The following is an 18191-nucleotide window of genomic DNA, read 5'->3' on the forward strand; positions in this document are numbered from 1 at the left end:
CGGGTGGCTGTGGGACCCTGGTACAGACCTGATAGAAGATGTGGAAGTTCCTCTCGCTGGAGGCCTGGCAGGCCACTCGAGTTTTCTCTAGGAGGTAGGTCTGAACTGCAGCTCCGGTCATCTGCTGGGTTCTGAGCACAAGCAAGTTGGAGCCCATTATTTGCCTGTCCAGCTTGCAGCCATTTATTGGGTACTTACTGTGGCCAGACTGCAACCTGCCCCCACGTCTTCTACTTAGTCTGCGAGGGTCCTAAAGACTAGGCCATGCAGTAGATCCTTGAGGGGCAGAATCTGAGACATTCCCCTGCAACCAGTCATGAGCAGGACCAAGGCCTCTGTATATCATTTTGTCTCAGCCCAAGGCGGGAACGCAAGACCCAGCTTCAAGATCAGAGGTATGGCCCAGACGTGGCAGTTTAACTAGACATCTCCAAGCAAGCGCAGAAGGCAGAACATACAGGCTGCGACCAGCACACTGCCCCAGGGCCCCTGAGGCTGGAGCAGCCCTAGTTCTCCAGGTCTGACAATCACCCTCAGGTGCACTTATCCCACATACTCCAGGGGGAGCTGGGTTCTGCCCCAGCCACTTGCAAACTTCCCACACCCCCATCAGCAGGGGGCAGCAGAGATCACCTGTTCAGCTGGAGCTGGATGAACTTCCCAAAGCGGCTGCTGTTGTTATTCCTCAGTGTGCCCGCGTTCCCTGCAGAGCACACCTACGTTTACAGAGTCCCCATGGGCCAAGGTGCCTGTGGTCTGCTGGGGCCAGGTCTCTATCCTCAAGTCACCTAAAGGCCCCTCTGTTGGTCTCCATGTCACAGGGAACAGGACAAGGGCCTGGGCTCTGGGCCTTTAGCAAGTGCGATTCAGGAGGGTTAGAGCTTCCTGGCAATGAACTGGATAGAGGAAATCTAAGCAGTCGGGGACTGTTTTCTTTGAAGGGAAAGGATGAAAAAACAAGCTGTTACTATCAAGGTAGACAATAAGGCACAACACTGAGAAAGCATCGTGGACACCAACTGCTGTGTGTGCTTAGATCAGGCCTCTTTCTGAACCATCAGGAAACTGTTCGGAAGGCTGGATTTGAACTGGGTGAGCCAGAAGGTCCTCTCCAGCACCAATGCTACAGCTGCCTAGGCTGGAGGGGGGTGGGGGAAGGAGTGAGTGATACCCCCTCTAACCTGGGAGGAGGCTGGGGATGCAAGGCAGTGAGGCTAAGCCGTCCTCCCGCCCCTCACGACAGGGTCTCAAGACACTGCTCCTCCCGATGAAAGGGGGCAAACCCCGGAGGAAGCAGGACTAAGGTGCCATGCAGTGGACCCTGAGCTTACCAAAAGCTTCCATGACGGGGTTGGAGTTCAAGATGCGCTGCTCGATCCTCTCTGCGATCTTGTGGCTCTCCCGGGATGTGGGTGAGGCGGCCACCACAGCGTAGAACTTCATCAGGCAGCGGGATGTCCATGTCTGCGACAGAAACTGCCCTGTGGGTGCTGTGCCCACCTCTGAGCCTGCCAGAGGGCCTGGGCCCACCAGAGCCCTCTTTTCTAATGCGTGCTGCTGACCAAAGGGGGATGCTGAATTCACCTGTGTCCCTGGGCCAGGGCTTCCCCATGTGGGAAATGGGGACACTTACTTCCACTTCTCCAAGCTCCTGCCCGTGAGCTTCAGAGACAAGGGGGCTGGGCGGAGGACAATCCACCTTGACCTGAGCAGTGACTCAGTGCCTCTGAGGCTCACGACTAACTGATGACTCTGTGGTAGACCCTGAACTAAGGAGACTTTCTAGGCATGTTCTTACCAACCCTAGAGAGGCAGGTGTGATTACAAACTACTTGTTTTCGGACTGACGAAACTGAAGCATTAAAAAAAAAAATGTTAATTTTATGGAAGATTACATATCTAGTAAACGTTAAGACTGTGATTTACATGCAGGAAATCTAATTATAAAATTCTGTTTTTTCTTTTTTTCAAGTTTTTAAAAAATTTTTGTCTTTCAGTTTTGTTTTTGACCAGTTGAGATGAGCTCTATTTTCATTTTAATTTCCATTTGTTTGTTGTCCTGGCTCAGTGGAAACGAAACCGACTAGTACCCATGAGGATATGGGTTCGACCCCTGGCTTCGCTCAGTGGGTTAAGGATCTGGCATAGCCATGAGCTGTGGTGTAGGTCCCAGACACGGCTGGGATCTAGTGTTGTGTGATGTAATAAGCCAGCAGCTGTAGCTCCGATTTGACCCTCACCCTGGGAACTTCAATAAGCTGCAGGTGCGCTGCCCTTCCCCCAAAGCAAAAACCAAAACACAAAAGATTTGTTTTGGGGGGGGGGGGGGGCTGCACCCATGGCATATGGAAGTTACTAGTCTAGGGGTTGAATCAGAGCTGCAGCTGAGGCCTGCACCACAGCCACAGCAACACCAGATCCAGGCCGTGCCAGTGAACTACACTGCAGCTCACGGCAATGCCGGATCCCCAACCCACTGAGCAAAGCTAGGGACTGAACCCAAATCCTCACGGATACTAGTTGGGTTCATTACTGCTGAGCCAAGACAAAAATTCCTAGATTTTTATATACTGACTCTGTATCCTGTCACCTCGATAACTCCCCACCCCTCACTAAACTCTTTAGTTGTAGCTTTTTTTAAATAAATTCTTTTAGGTCTTCCTCTGAAGTAGGTCATGTTCCCTCTCCTCTGTTTTCTGAGAAAATCTGTGTAGATTTAAAATTGCTTCCTTAAATATTTGGTAGAATCCACAAAATGAAGCCACTTGGACTTTCCATACAGAAAGGTTTTTGTGGGTTTTTTTTTTTTTTTTTTTTTGTCTTTTGTCTTTTTTAAGGCCATACCCACGGCATATGGAGGTTCCCAGGATAGGGGTCTAATCGGAGCTGTAGCCACCGGCCTACGCCAGAGCCACAGCAACTCGGGATCCCAGCCGCGTCTGCAACCTACACCACAGCTCATGGCAACACCGGATCTTTAACCCACTGAGCAAGGCCAAGGATCAAACCTACAACCTCACGGTTCCTAGTCAGATTAGTTTCTGCTGCGCCATGATGGGAACTCCTACAGAAAGGTTTTTAACTGTGACAAATTTCTCTCATAGATTTAGACAGTCAGGTGATATAGTTCTTGTGTGAGCTTCAGCAGTTTGTGTATTTCAAAATATTTCTTGCACGGAGTTCCCGTTGTGGCTCAGTGGTTAACGAATCCAACTAGGAACCATGAGATTTCGGGTTCGATCCCTGGCCTTGCTCAGTGGGTTAAGGATCTGGTGTTACCGTGAGCTGTGGTGTAGGTCGAAGACATGGCTCTGGCGCAGGCCGGCGGCTACTACTATGATTAGACCCCTAGCCTGGGAACCTCCATGTGCCCATGGGTGCAGCCCTAAAAAGACAAAAAAAAAAAGAAAAGAAAAATTCTCAATTTCATTAAATTGTATAATTTACTGAAATAGTTAATAAAAACCTCTTATCTGGAGGATCTTAAGTGATGTCTATTCTTTCATTTCTGACATTTGTAATTTATCTTCTCCCCTCTTCAAATTTGACTAGAGGGTTATACATTTTATTAATCTTTTCAAAGACACAGCTATTGATTTCATTTTATTTTTTTTTGTTGTTTCTATGTTACTGTTTTTTTTTTTTTTCACCCCACTTTATTTCCTTCTTCTGCTCACTTTGGATGTACTTTATTCTTTTTTTGGCTATGCCCACGGCATGGGAGGATTGTCCCCTATACCAGGGACAGGAATTGAACCTACATCACAGCTGTAACCAGAGCCACAGCAGTGACAACGCCAGGTCCTTAACCCGAGCCACCAGGGAACTCCTACTACTTTATTCTTTTTCCACTTAGTTTAAGGCAGAAACTCTGATCAATGATTTGAGTTTGTTCTTTTCTAACATTAGCATTTAATGCTACAACAAATTTCCCTGTAGGCACTGTTTTTTTCTTTTTTGGTCGCCCCATGGCACATGGAGATCCCAGGCCAGGGATCAGATGAGCCGCAGTTGTGACCTATGTTACAGCTGCAGCAAGGCCAGATCTTTAACCCACTGTGCCAGGCCCGGGATTGAACCTGGGTCCCAGCACTCCCAAGTTGCTGTGAATCCCATTGTGCCACAACGGGAACTCAATTTTTTTAAACACAAATTTTGATATGTTGTGCTTTCATTTTCTTTTCTTTCTTATTTTTATCTTTTTAGGGCCACACCCATGGCATATGGAGGCTCCCAGGCTAGGGGTCTGATGGGAGCTGTAGCCACCAGCCTACACCACAGCCACAGCAATGCCAGATCTGAGCCACGTTTGCGACCTACACCTCAGCTCACAGCAACATCGGATCCTTAACCCACAGAGAGAAGCCAGGGATCAAACCTGCATCCTCGTGGATACTAGTCAGATTCGTTTCCGCTGCGCCATGACGGGAACTCCTTATCTTGTAGTTTTTGACGAGATGCCTGTTACCATTCTTATTTTTGTTCCATTTTATGTATATTTTCCTAGCTTCCCTCAAGATTTTTTCCTTATGACTGGTTTTCAGCAATTTGATTATAATGTACCTAGGTGTGTTTTCTTTGTATTCCACCTGCTTAGTGCTTCCTGAGCTCCTAGGCTCTGTGCTTAGCATCTTTTGATAATTTTGAAGATACTCCTTATGATCCACATCCTCTCTCTTCTCCTGGGACTCCAATTACAAGTATAGTAAATCCTGACATTACACCAAAGTTCTCGAATGCATTTCTCTCTTTGTTTTTCAATTTTTCCTCTCTCTCTTTTTTTTTTGATTTCTACTGACCCACTCTCAAGTTCACTGATGCATTCTTCTGGCATGTCTAGTCTGATGCTAAGTACCTTCGTACTCATGTTTATATCGTTGCTCATGTTTTTATCGTGGCCATTTAACTACAGCTTCCATCTCTCTGATGAAGGCTAGAAGAATCTTTTCTGAAGGTACTGACAAGCTCAGAAGAGTTATAGACATTCAGGGTCCCACAAGTTTAGAAAGCTACCCATAGTGAGGTCTCCTGCCCATAAGCAAAAGAGATTCTAATCAGCTGCTTAATGCCTTATTCTCTCTCTCTTTTTTTTTTTTTTTTTTTTTTGTCTTTTCGCTATTTCTTTGGGCCGCTCCCGCAGCATACGGAGGTTCCCAGGCTAGGGGTCAAATCGGAGTCGTAGCCACCGACCCATGCCAGAGCCACAGCAATGCAGGATCCAAGCCGCGTCTGCAACCTACACCACAGCTCACAGCAACGCTGGATTCTTAACCCACTGAGCAAGGGCAGGGGTCGAACCCGCAACCTCATGGTTCCTAGTCAGATTTGTTAACTACTGCGCCACGATGGGAACTCCCTATTCTCAATTATTATCAGAAATTCAAGGATCATTAACTATTTGGTAAACTTCTTTTACATGAATGATAAATATCACAATGCAGGAAGAAAAGGAACTAGAAGGAAACAAATGAATTTTGGAAACAGAAATGAAAAGAGCAGAAGACAAGGAGAAATCATGAAATATCCTCAAATATAAGAGAAGATAGCAAACCTCTGAAATAAGAACAGGACGCTGGTGGGAAAATAATATTCAGAGAACAAGGAAGAACATTTGGAATTAAAAATTTTGATAAAGGAGTTCTCACTGTGGCTCAGCAGGTTAAGAATGCAACACAGTATCCATGAAGATGCGGTTTGATCCCTGGCCCCCCTCAGTGGGTTAAGGATCCATCATTGCCACAAGTTGTGGCATAAGATGCAGATACAGCTTAGATGTAATGTTGCTGTGGCTGTGGTGTAGGCCTGTAGCTGCAGCTCCAATTTGACCCCTAGCCTGGGAACTTCCATGTGCCACAAGTGGGGCTATTTAAAAAAAAAACAAAAACTGGGGGGGGATAAAAATTAAAAATTCTAAGAGAGTATCTCCCAGAAGACAGACCAAAATATTAAGAGGTAGAAGAATAGATGAGAAAAATAGGCATTTAGACAATTTATCAAACTTCAGACTAATATGAGTTCTACAAAAGGGAAAACAAGGGAAGTAAATGATTAAATTACTAGATATAACACAAAAATATCAAAACATGAGTTTCAAGGTTAAAAAGACCCACACAAAGTATCTAGCACAGCAAATGAGAAACAACCATACCAAGACATGCCACTGTGAATTTTAATACCTACTGATAAAAGAGACGACCCTAAAAACTTTTGGAAAGCAAACACAAATTCACCAATTTATGGACTGGGATTCTCGACAGCAACACTCAAAAGAATATTAAGGAAATAACTGCATATTCAGAAAGAAAATGATTTCCAATGTGAAATTATAAAATCCAGCCAACATGTCAGATTAAGGCAAAATAAGCATTCGTAGATATGCAGCGACTCAAAAATATGCCCTTCATGAAACATTTGCCGGGAAGCTACTTAAGAATGTGCTCCATAAAAACAAGCAAGAAGAGGAAGCCACTGGGCTCCAACAATGGGATATTTATCACAGGACAGACAGCAATCTGAGTATCCAGAGTGAGGCAGACAGCTCCCAGGCAGTAGCTGTGTGCCAGCAGCCCTTGACAGCCACCAGTCCAGAGGGGAGCAGGAGATGTAAAAGCTCTAGGGAGGGTTGCCAAGAAAAAGCACCTGATGTACTTGCCAGTTTGGGTAGGTGTTTTCCAGTTTTGGTGACAAGTTTGTAGCCAACTAATAATAGGTATATAGAAACTATAACAAATGAAAAATATGGCGGCAATTATCAAGCAGAGAGAAAGTAAAAATTTTACAAGAAACATAATTATAGTATATTACCTAGCTCTGCTGTGAATAACACATACATGGTCGTAATATAAATACTATTTATTAACTTAGAAATCATGATATAATTCCATACGTATTTCGGGGCAGGCAAATAGGACTAAATCCTTATCAAATCAGGTAATGGACAGATAAGGTCCAAAGTTGAAAAATTAGTAACTAATAATATAAGCATGTTGTTTAGAAATATGGATGCAGGGGATGGGGGGATGTACCTGGGCTGTGGGATGAAAATCCTGTGAAATCAGATTGTTATGATCATTATACAACTACAGATGTGATAAATTCATTTGAGCAATAAAAAAAAAGGAAAAAAGATCTCTAATAAAGCATATTGTATTCATCAATAAAAATGTGCTAATTTTTCTGCAAAAAAAAAAGAAATATGGATGCAGACACCCAAGCAAAGTGCTCAAGTATGGGAAAGTCATTGCCTCTAGAGAGAAGAAATAGGTTTGAGAGATACAGAGCAGGGTTGCTGTTTTTCTTTGTGAGCCTTGTTGTATTGAATGATTTTTGAACAATGTAACTATATTTAAAAATAAATTTTAAAAAGATACCAGGTCCAGCTCCCTACCACAATGGCTGTTCAATAAAGAATTACTGAGCTCTGGTTGCATGGGTCCTGAGCCAGGTGCAGCCTCAGCTCCCCAGAGCAATTCTGGAGGACAATGGGCGTCATCCAGGAGCCACTGCACTGGTCATCTTGACATAGCTCTCAAAGATCCCCTCCTTACCCAAGTCCTAGCCCTCATCCCTACTGCTTGCTGTCTTCATCTCTTTCCTTGTCGGTCTTTCCCAGTGGGCTCCGAGCCCCGTGAAAACCAGCTGTTGCACTTTTCCTCCTGTTCCTCCCCCTGCCACTCTTTACTGGCTAGCCCAGGGCCCACAACCCGGCAGGTGCTCAGTGATGCTCTCAGATGTGAGTATAGGACAAGGCGGCTTATGGTCCAAAGAATCCTTTGACAAAAGGGTAGGGTGGCTGGTAAGGCTTGATAGGAAGGTAGTGGAGCCTGGGTCAGTAGCCTCCTCTGACCAGCTGTGCAACGACTCACCCCTCGTTGTCTAACATTCTGTCTCATCTGCTGTGATTCTGCTGCCCAGGGACCACATGGGCCACACTGGGAGTCTCTGACCTTACCCACAGCTGGCCCAATGCACTGCCCTTGCCATCAAGGGCAACCCAGAGGTGCTGATGGGCTACTCCAACAAATCCTTTCCCACAGATAACCCCAGCTACTTTTGGAGGAGTGCTGCCACATGGCAAGTGCCTGAAGTACATGCTTCACTTCACGCTCAGCAGTCCCATGCGTTGGGGGTTGGTTGTGCCCTCCCTGCCATTTTAAAAGCAGAAGAACTGAGGTTTGAGAAAGCTAAGTATCTGTGTGATGAGCTCTTAGCACTGTGCTGGAACCCCCAACAGCTGACTTGTATTTCCAATGATGTCAGAGCTGGGCGAGCCCTTCAATGAGGAAATGAAGGCTCTGGCAGCAAAGTGTCGCGGGGTTACAGCAGAGCTATAATGACTTCCTGCCCAGTGCCTTCCCACCGCTGCCCAGTGACTCCCCAAGAAATGACCCCCCGCCTCTCTGCCTGTCCGGCCAGTGATGAAGCAGAGAGGGCAGCAAAGAAGCCCTCCTACCTTTCCGGCACCACTCTCTCCACTGACAACGATAGACTGGTTGACTGGCTCCATCAGGCTCTTGACATTCCTGTAGGTCTGTTCACCCACAGTGAAGATGTGGGGCTTCAGTTTCTGAAACATCAAGGGGTGAAAGGTCATGTAAGCCAACACTTGTTTTCAAGGAATGGTTGATGCAGAGATAACTGAGATGGGGAGGCTGCTCACAGCAGTGTCAGGAGACTTCCACTAGGAAAATTTCCTGGCGGTAATAACGTTAGGCCCAACTGTGGGCTTTTGTTTTTTTGTCTTTTTAGGACTGCACCCATGGCACATGGAAGTTCCCAGGCTAGGGGTTCAATCGGAGCTATAGCCACCGGCCTACACTACAGCCACGTCTGTGACCTACACTGCAGCTCATTGCAACGCTGGATCCTTAACCCACTGAGTGAGGCCAGGGGTCGAACCCGCAACCTCATGGTTCCTAGTTGGATTCATTTCTGCTGCACCATGACAGGAACACCTGTGGGCTTTTTCCCTTTATCTTCTGTCAAGTCTGGAAGCAGTGCCAATCTTGATCATTCTGTGACATTAACACTTTATCCTCCCATCTTTTTTTTTTTTTAAACTTTTTGGGGGCACACCTGCGGCATATGGAGGTTCCCAGGTTAGGGGTTGAATCAGAGCTACAGCTGCTGGCCTACACCACAACCATAGCAATGCAGGATCCGAGCTATGTCTGCAACCTACACCGCGGCTCATGGCAACGCCAGATCCTTAACCCACTGAGTGGGGCCAGGGATCAAACCCGAATCCTCATGGATGCTAGTTGGGCTCATTTCCACTGAGCCACAATGGGAACTCTGGAAACTCCATCTTAATAGTCTTATTTGGTTAGTTATTATTTTATGTTATTGTACTTGGCAGTTTGCAAAAACTTTCTTACAAATTACTGCCTAAGAAGTCTGTGTATTAGTTGGGTCGTTAACTCTATTTTACAGATGAGAAAACTGAGGTTCAGACAGGTTAAATAACCTTCTCAAGGCCACTCAGCAAATGAAAGTGCACATGTGATTTGAACTCCAGAGTTGCTCTTCTCCTTTCCATCAATAAACATTAATTGTCTTCAATGTGCTGGGCATTAAGCTGGGCAGTGAGGACAGAGGGGACCATGACATGGCTTTGCCTTTGAAGAAGCAGACAATCAGAAAGAAACGGGCTCCTAGGCCAGACCTCGCCTGACTTTTATTCGGACACTAACCACTCATGAGCCAGGCCACCCGTGCAAGGCGCAGCCAGCCCAGCACAGCCCGGCCAGCGATGATCACTTCCCCACAGCTTCTCGAAGGGAGAGGGCACCGCCCTGGACGGTGTCAGAATGGTCCTTCACCCCATGCACCTCTCACCCAAACTGTTACAAAGCCTCCAGCTCTTCTGTCTCCCATCTCACTTCCATGACCCCAACTTCCCGAGTCATCATCCCCACAGTGGGCTGTTGGCAGCCTTACCTCACCCCGGACTCTCTCCGCCGCCTGTGGTGCTTCAGACCCTTCACCCACAGCCTCGGCCTATCCTCCCACCCTGATCTGCTGCCTCTTTCCCCTCCTGCCAGCAAGCTTGCTCTTGCTTCTCCCTGCACTTCAACATTGACTCGTTGGTACCAGCTCCATCCCCAGCTCTGCAAGAAGTTATTCCTCATTCTAATCAGCGCAGGTGAGCATGTGCTCAATCTTCTAGGGCAAAGAATATACTTTATTCCTTTTCCAAAAAAGTGTTCTGTTAAATACACAAAAGTACTCTTGTAAATCCCTTATTAATAAATTCACAAACAAAAAAATCATCTGCTCTATTTCCCGTTTCAGGTTCCAAAATGAACTGAATAAATATTTCTCTATTTCCCATTTTGCACCTCCCAGTTTTTTGGTTTTCTTGGCCACCCCATGGCATGAGGAGTAACCGAGTTGGGGATCAGATGTGAGCCGCTGTTGTGACCCATGGCACAGCTGCAGCAATACCAGATTCTAAACTCATTCTGCCAGACCCGGGATCGAACCTGTGTCCCAGTGCTCCAGAGACACTGGTGATCCCGTCGTGTCACAGAGGGAACTCTGAACCTACTGTTATGTGTCCAAAATTCTGTGAGCTCCTGGTGGGCAAGGCCATGGCACCAGTAGACTCTGAATGATTGCCTGGCTGGCAAACACATGGATAAGCACAGGGAAGCTGCAAGGTGGCTTTGGGGAGGAGGGGGAGCTCCGAGGCCATGGGAGGCGGTGAGTCTTACCTGGGGCTGAGGAGCAGCGTGGTACTCTTGCATCAGTTCCGTGGAGTAGAGCTGAGGGACGGGCTTGAAGGGGTTCAGAGCCACCAGGGTGCAGCCAGCGTTGGTGTAGAACATGTCTGCTGAGTACCGGGCCTGCAGACACCTCAGGACTGAGGCAGAAGTGCCTTTTAGCAAACTCTGGCTCGAACAGAGACAGAATTGCATATGCAGACAAACATCCGCCTAACAGCGCTCCCTTTGCAATTAGCCAAGAGCCATTAGATCCCAGCAGCTCCCTGATGAATAGGTACAAGATCTAATTAAGATGAGCCCAATCTGGAGCAAAGCCTGTGCCGGCGGCAAGCCTGGGGGCTGCTGCCATGCAGAGAGGTCTGGAGCAGCCCACCTGGCTCCAGGTCAGGAGTCCTGCCTGCCTTGGTCTGGCCAGGGGCAGCGGTGCTAAATACCCTCATCCCACCCCCGCCCTCTTGAGAGAGCCCACATTTGAGTATTGGGGGCCATACCTGTCTCTAGTGTGACAGGATTCACCTGGGTGAGGTCATCCAGCTGGTGCAGCAGGGCCTCCCCGCCCAGGAATTCCTGCAGCTCTTCTCTGAGGGACTCTCCGCCACTGTGGGCATCAGAGCCTGAACCGTGGCCATTAACCTGGGTGGGAATAACAGGGTCAGGAGAGCTTGGACTCAGACCAGCTGGCAGCCACCTTAGGGTGGGGGCCTGCGCAGTGGGAAGAGAACAGGCCTTTAGCTTCATCATCTGGTTGTTTGAATTTCAGCTGTGCCACTTACTTGGCCTGTGAGCCTGGGTGAATTACTTAACCTCTCTAAGGTTATAAACAAAGAAAAATAAAGTCAACTCACAAAACTGTTTGGGAAAAAAAATAAAAGACAAGAAGCACTGAGTCAGTGCCCAGCACACAGCGTGTACTCAGTAAATCAGTAAATGCTACAAAAAGAAAAAAAAAAAAAAAAAAGAGAGAGAAAGAAAGAAAGAAAAGAAAAGAAAAAAGAAAGAAAAAGAAAAAAAATCAGTAAATGCTATCCCCTTCCCTCTGCCATGCATTCCAGCTTCCAGCCTGGCCAGCTACCAACTTTACTGGGATGGCAGCAGTGGGGACTGAGGTGAGGGGGCTGCTACAGGAATACTGGAAAAGAAAAGAAAAAAACAGAAAAGAAAATAGAAGAACCGAACCATGGTTTGGACCTTTTCTAAAAGAGCTCATTCAGCCTAAGATGAAAAATCACCGGTGAGATAGCCCCACGCCTTCATTCACCTGCTTCTTGAGGCTTAAATTTAGTCTAATTAATTAGCTCCTGCTGCCCTGGTCTACTTGAGAGGAATCCTGGCTCAGAAGTCAGATGAGGTCAAGAACAAGCCCCAAGGGCAACAGGCTGGTTCTCCCTCTCCCTGGCCCATCCTCCTCGTCAACACTTTCCACGCTTCCTCTCTCCGTTTTCCTTCCTTGATCCCATTTCTCCTCTTTTCTCCCCGGGGGCTGCAGGGAAGATGGCATAGAAGATAGTAACCTGGCTGAAATCTGCGTCTGGGAGAAGGGGTCTGTGATATAACATGTGTGGGTTCCTTTTCTTTCTTTCGTTTTTTTGTTTTGTTTTTTTTTTTCACTTTTCAGGGCTGCAACCGTGGTATGTGGAGGTTTCCAGGCCAGGGGTCGAATCGGAGCTGCAGCTGCCGGCCTACACCAGTCACAGCAGCTCAGGATCTGAGCCGAGTCTGTGACCTACACAACGGCTCACGGCAATGCCAAATCCTTAACCCACTGAGCGAGGCCAGGGATCGAACCCGCAACCTCATGGTTCCTAGTCAGGTTTGTTAACCACTGAGCCACAAAGGGAACTCCCCATGTGTGGGTGCCTTATGAGACAAGGGAACCTTAGAAGTTCAAACCCTCAAGCCAAGGTGGCAAGTGTCACTTGAGAGGCCCAGGAATAAGGTTCTTTCCAAAGATGTGCCTGTTCTTTGAAGCTGGGCCCATCATGATGCATGCACAAGGGAGGCTCTTGACTTCCAGGATAAATGCTGAGGTCAGAGCATGGTTGGGTCCATGCAAATCCCTGTAGTAGAGGGGAAAGAAGAAAATCACACAAACCAGCCAATAATTTATGAACAGCCCTGATCCTACCAGAGAGGCAGCTGAGGATAATGGTCCTTGACTTGGACTTGAAAAGCTAGACTCCACCACTTCCTAGCTGTATAATCCTATGAAACCTTCTTAATTTCTCTGTGCCTCAATTTTCCTCATCTGTAAAGTGGGAACACTGGTAGTACCTACTCCACAATACTAATAAGTACAGAAAGAATTTAGAAAAGACACCTAATATATGCTCCTAAAAGTTAGCTATTATTCTTCTTTTAAAAGCAACTCTTCTAATTAGACAATGATACATGAAAAGTCTTAGAATATGTCCCTAAAGCTACAATTCTGCTTCTAGAAAACAACCCTAGGTAAAGGCCATAAGAGTGTTCAGTGTATATAGAAACATTTATAATTGCAGGACAATTGGAAATATCCCAAATGTCCAAATAAGAGCTTACAGCACAGCCTTACAATGAATAAAGTAGGTTAAAAAAAAAGTATGATACTTTAAATACATATTTAGGGTAAAAACCCAGGACATCCTCTAAAATGTCAGTTATCTCTGGGTAGTACAATTACAGGTAGTGGTTTTTTTTTTTTTTCTTTTTCTTTTTACATGTGCATCTGTGCCATATGGCAGTTTCTGGGCGAGGGGTTGAATCAGAGGTGCAGCTAAGGGCTACACCACAGCCACAGCAACAGTGGACCTACACAGCTTGTGGCAATGCAGGATCCTTAACGCACTGAGGGAGGCCAGGGACTGAACCTACATCCTCACAGAGACAATGTTGGGGCTCTTAACCAGATAAGGCACAATGCAAACTCCCAGTTATGGGTAAATTTTTTTTTTTTTTTGTCTTTTTGCTATTTCTTTGGGCCACTCCCGCGGCATATGGAGGTTCCCAGGCTAGGGGTCGAATCGGAGCTGTAGCCACTGGCCTACACCAGAGCCACAGCAATGCGGGATCCAAGCCGCGTCTGCAACCTACACCACAGCTCACGGCAACGCTGGATCGTTAACCCACTGAGCAAGTGCAAGGACCGAACCCGCAACCTCATGGTTCCTAGTTGGATTCTTAACCACTGCGCCACGACGGGAACTCCCAGTTATGGGTAATTTTAATGTTATTTTGGCTTATCTTTATTTTCCACATCGCTTATAATGAATGCGGCTTTGTTGCTCTATTTTCTTCCCTTCTCTCTTCTGGCTTGATGACTATCTTCAGTATGGCATTTGAGTTGATTTTTCTTACTTGTGTATCAACTGTAGGTTTTTGGTTTGCAGTTATTCTGAAGTTTGATACAAGAGTCTACATATATATACACACAAGATTATTTTAAGTTGTTGGTCTCTTAATTCCAAGTGCACCTCTAATGTCCTGCATTTGTACCTTCCTCTTCTCATGATTTCTGATTTTGGTGGCATAATTGTGCGTGGATGATTTCTTATCTTTACTGTATACATACCTTTACTGGTGAACCTTGTCATTTGTGGTATTTTTGTTTCCTGTTGCTGTCTTTTCTGCCTAGAGAAGTTCCTTTAGTGTTTGTTGTAAAGCTGGTTTAGTTTTGCTGAATTCTCTTAGCTTTTGCTTATCTGTGAAGCTTTTGATTTCTCCTTCAAATCTGAATGAGAGCCTTGCTGGGTAAAGTAATCTTGGTTGGAGGTTTTTTTCTTTCACTACGTTAAGCGTATCATGCCACTCCCTTCTGGCCTGCAGAGTTTCTACTGAAAAATCTGCTGATAACCTTATCAGGGTTCCCTTGTATGTTATTTGTTTCTTTTCGGTAGCTGCTTTCAAGATTTTCTCTTTGCCTTTAATTTTGGTCAGTTTGATTAATATGTGTCTCGGGGGGTGTTCCTCCTTGGGTTTATTTTATATGGTACTTGTTGCATTTCCTGGATTTGAGTGAGTGGTTCCTTTCCCATGTGAGGGAAGTTTTCGGCTATTATCTCTTGGAATATGTTTTCTGTCCCCTTCTCTCTCTCTCCTCCCTCTGGCACCCCTATAGTATGGATGTTGGTGTGTTTAATATTGTCCCAGAGTTCTCTGAGACTCTCTTCATTTGTTTTCAATCTTTTTTTTTCTTTTCTGTTCTGCATCCATAATTTCCTTATTCTGTCCTCCACCTTGCTTATTCATTCTTCTGCCTCCTGTATTCTGCTGTTGGCTGCTCTTAATGAATTTTTTATTTCAGTTATTGTATTTTGCATATCTTCTTGCTTAAATTTTGTATCTTGTATCTCTTTGTTCAGCGTTTCCTGTAAATTATCCATCTTTGCCTCCAGGTTATTTCCAATGTCTTGCATCATCTTCAGCATTAACAGTCTAAAGTCTTTTTCCTGGAGGCTGAGAATCTCCTGATCTCTTAGCTGTTTTTCTGGGTTTGTTCTTTCTCCCTCATCTGAGTTATACTTCTCTGTCTTTTCATTGTTATAGGTTTTTGGTGTGGTGACCTTTTTACAGATAATAGAGTTGTAGCCTCTCTTAATTCTGGTGTCTGTCCCCCTTGTGGCTGAAGTTGGTACAGGGCTTGCTCTAGGCTTCCTGATGGGAGGGGCTGATGCCTGCCCACTGGTAGGTGGAGCTGATTCTTATCCCTCTGGTGGATGGGGCTTCCTCTCTGGGTGAGATTGGAGGCAGCTGTGTGCCTGGGGGGGTCTTTAGGCAGCAGGTTTACTGAGGGGCGGGGCGGTGATCCCACCTGGATTGTTGTTTGTCCTGGGGCTTCTCATGGCTGATAGGTGGGGCCAGATTTTCCCAAAATGGCCACCTCCAGAGAAAGGCACCGCTGCTGAATATTCCCCAGAGCTTTGCTTCCAATGTCCTTCCCCCAAAACAAGCCACATTTACCCCTGTTTCCCCAGGAGGTCCTGCAAGAACTGCAGTCAGGTTTGACCCAGATTCCTATGGGACCCAGTGCTCGTGAAAGTCTATGTGCTCCTTTTAAGAATGGGGTCTCCGTTTCCCCCAGTCCCATGGAGCTTCTGCGCACATGCCCCACTGGCCTTCAATGCCAGATGCTCCGGGGGCTCTTTCTCCCAGAGCCAGATCCCCACACATGAGAGTTTGATCTGAGGCTCAGAACTCTCACTCCTGTAGGTTAGTCTCTGTGCTCTAGTTACTTTCCAGCCTGTGGGGCTTCCTACCCTGGACATATGGGGTTGCTTATATAGAGTAATCGCCCCTTCTACCTCTTGATGTGGCCTCCTCTTTGTCTTCTGGAGTAGGATATCTTTTTGAAAGTTTCCAGTCCATTTGGTTGAAGATTGCTCAGTATTTGGTTGTAAATGCTGTTGTTTTTAGGAGAGCAGTTCAGCTCCAGTCCTTCTATTCTGCCATCTTAATCCCATCTCCAAGGACAGAGGAATCATTAATGCCTGTTTTCCATCAAATTTCTTGCGCCTGGACACGAAAGTGGTGCAGACAAAGTGATTGGTCTCTTCCACCAGGTTCTCAAACTCCAGTTTGCTTTGCTGGCTTAGTTTGTCTTCCATTTCCGTGGTGCAGCAGGTATACTCTTGAGGACAAATTCTTCAAGTGCTCCCAGAATATGAATGTTCCCAGGCCAGGGATCAAACCCAAGCCACAGCAGCAACCCAAGCTCATGTATGTGACTTTGTTGTTGTTTTTTTTGTTTTGTCTTTTTGCTTTTTCTAGGGCCGTTTCTGCGGCATATGGAGATTCCCAGGCTAGGGGGTCTAATTGGAGCTGTAGCCACTGGCCTACACCAGAGCCACAGCAACGCGGGATCTGAGCCGCGTCTGTGACCTACACCACAGCTCATGGCAACGCCAGATCCTTAACCCACTGAGCAAGGCCAGGGACCGAACCTGCAACCTCATGGTTCCTAGTCGGATTCATTAACCACTGCGCCACGACGGGAACTCCATGAATGTGACCCTGAATATGTCACTTCTCTGAGTCGTATCTCCAACACGGGGATATAATAGCACTAGACATACAATACTGCATCTTTCTCAAGAACTAAACACAATTTCATGTGTAAAATACTTAGTATAGCGCTTATGCATAGCAAGGGGCTCAACATGGAGCAGCTGCTAGCACAGTTATGATGAACATTACTGCCTTTTAAATAATAAATACATGAAAAATGAACAATAACAAAGCCCAGAGCAGACAAGCCTGTCTTGCCTTCCCCTCTCCAGGCTTCGAACTTGTTTCACAAGCCAAAAGGCTGGGAGAAGGTCAAGCAGCAGAGTCTACTATGGCTCCCTTGAGGCTGGCTGACCTCACACTTGGTCATTCTGCTTTACCTGACTAGGACTCCACCAGACCGTGAGCTCCTCAAGGGCAGGAATCCTCTAAAACATCTGCCTCGGCCCAGTAGCAACACTTAGTAAATAAAAACTCAGGGCTGTGGAGGAAAGGGAACCCTGCTACACTGTTGGTGGGAATGTAAACTAGTGCAACCACTGTGGAGACAGTATAGAGGTTCATTAGAAAACTAAATACAGGAGTTCCCTTCGTGGCACAGTGGTTAACGAATCCAACTAGGAACCATGAGGTTGTGGGTTCGATCCCTGGCCTGGCTCAGTGGGTTAAGGATCTGGTGTTGCCATGAGCTGTGGTGTAGGTCACAGATGCGGCTCGGATCTGGCATTGCTGTGGCTCTGGTGTAGGCCAGTGGCTACAGCTCCGATTAGACCCATAGCCTGGGAACCTCCACATGCTGTGGGTACAGCCCTAGAAAAGACAGAAAGACAAAAAAAAAAAAAAGATAACTAAATATATAGCTACCATATGATACAGCAATCCTGATACTGGGCATACATCTGGAGAAAACCGTAATTTGAAAAAAATACATGAACCCCAGTGTTTACTGCAGCACTATTTACAATAGCCAAGACATGGAAACAACCTAAGTGTCCCTCAAAAGAGGAATGGATAAAGATGTGGTACATAAACACAATGGAACATTACTCTGCCATAAAAAAAGAATGAAATACCATTTGCAACAGCATGGATGGACCTAGAGATTAACATACTAAGTCAGAGAAAGACAAATATCACGTGGTTTCACTTACATGTGAAATCTAATAAAAAAAACAGTAAAAAAGAACTTTTTTACAAAAGAAAAACAGACTCAAAGGTTTCTTTCTTTTTTTTTTCCTTTTTAGGGCCGCACACACAGTATATAGAGATTCCCAGGCTAGCGGTCAAATTGGAGCTACGGCTGCCGGCCTACGCCAGAGCCACAGCAACCCAGGATCCAAGCCATGTCTTCGACCTACACCAAAGCTCATGGCAACACCAGATCCTTAACCCACTGAGCGAGGCCAGGGATCGAACCCGCATCCTCATGGATCCTAGATGGGTTAGTTAACTACTGAGCCATGAAGGGAATTCCCAGACTCAAAG

The 18191-nt window shown here is 46.2% G+C and overlaps 1 protein-coding gene across 29 annotated transcripts in view; it reads right to left on the bottom strand.

The window, feature by feature from the left end:
• Positions 1-18191, bottom strand: part of MYO19 (myosin XIX) — a 53233-nt gene that overhangs the window by 18380 nt on the left and 16662 nt on the right. For 21 of the 29 annotated variants that reach the window (XR_014821322.1, XR_014821326.1, XR_014821320.1 and 18 more), the window contains exons 4-9: positions 11219-11360; positions 10716-10864; positions 8453-8566; positions 1332-1464; positions 634-703; positions 29-131 (exon numbers count right to left, since the gene is read on the bottom strand). Coding sequence is in view for 16 of the 29 variants with exons in the window: in XM_021067311.2 (XP_020922970.1) it covers positions 29-131; positions 634-703; positions 1332-1464; positions 8453-8566; positions 10716-10864; positions 11219-11360 (711 nt within the window). In the remaining 13 variants the exon portion in view is untranslated. Of the gene's footprint in view, positions 1-28; positions 132-633; positions 704-1331; positions 1465-8452; positions 8567-10715; positions 10893-11218; positions 11361-18191 lie in introns of all 29 variants that reach the window. The other 8 variants (XR_014821323.1, XR_014821331.1, XM_084985072.1 and 5 more) reach the window with 1 other exon arrangement.

The sequence above is a fragment of the Sus scrofa genome, chromosome 12 (assembly GCF_054392235.1).
Source record: "Sus scrofa isolate SSC_HxYL_T2T_F1_AM1 chromosome 12, Sscrofa_HxYL_maternal_Yorkshire_Landrace_v2.0, whole genome shotgun sequence".
Lineage (NCBI taxonomy): Eukaryota > Metazoa > Chordata > Mammalia > Artiodactyla > Suidae > Sus > Sus scrofa.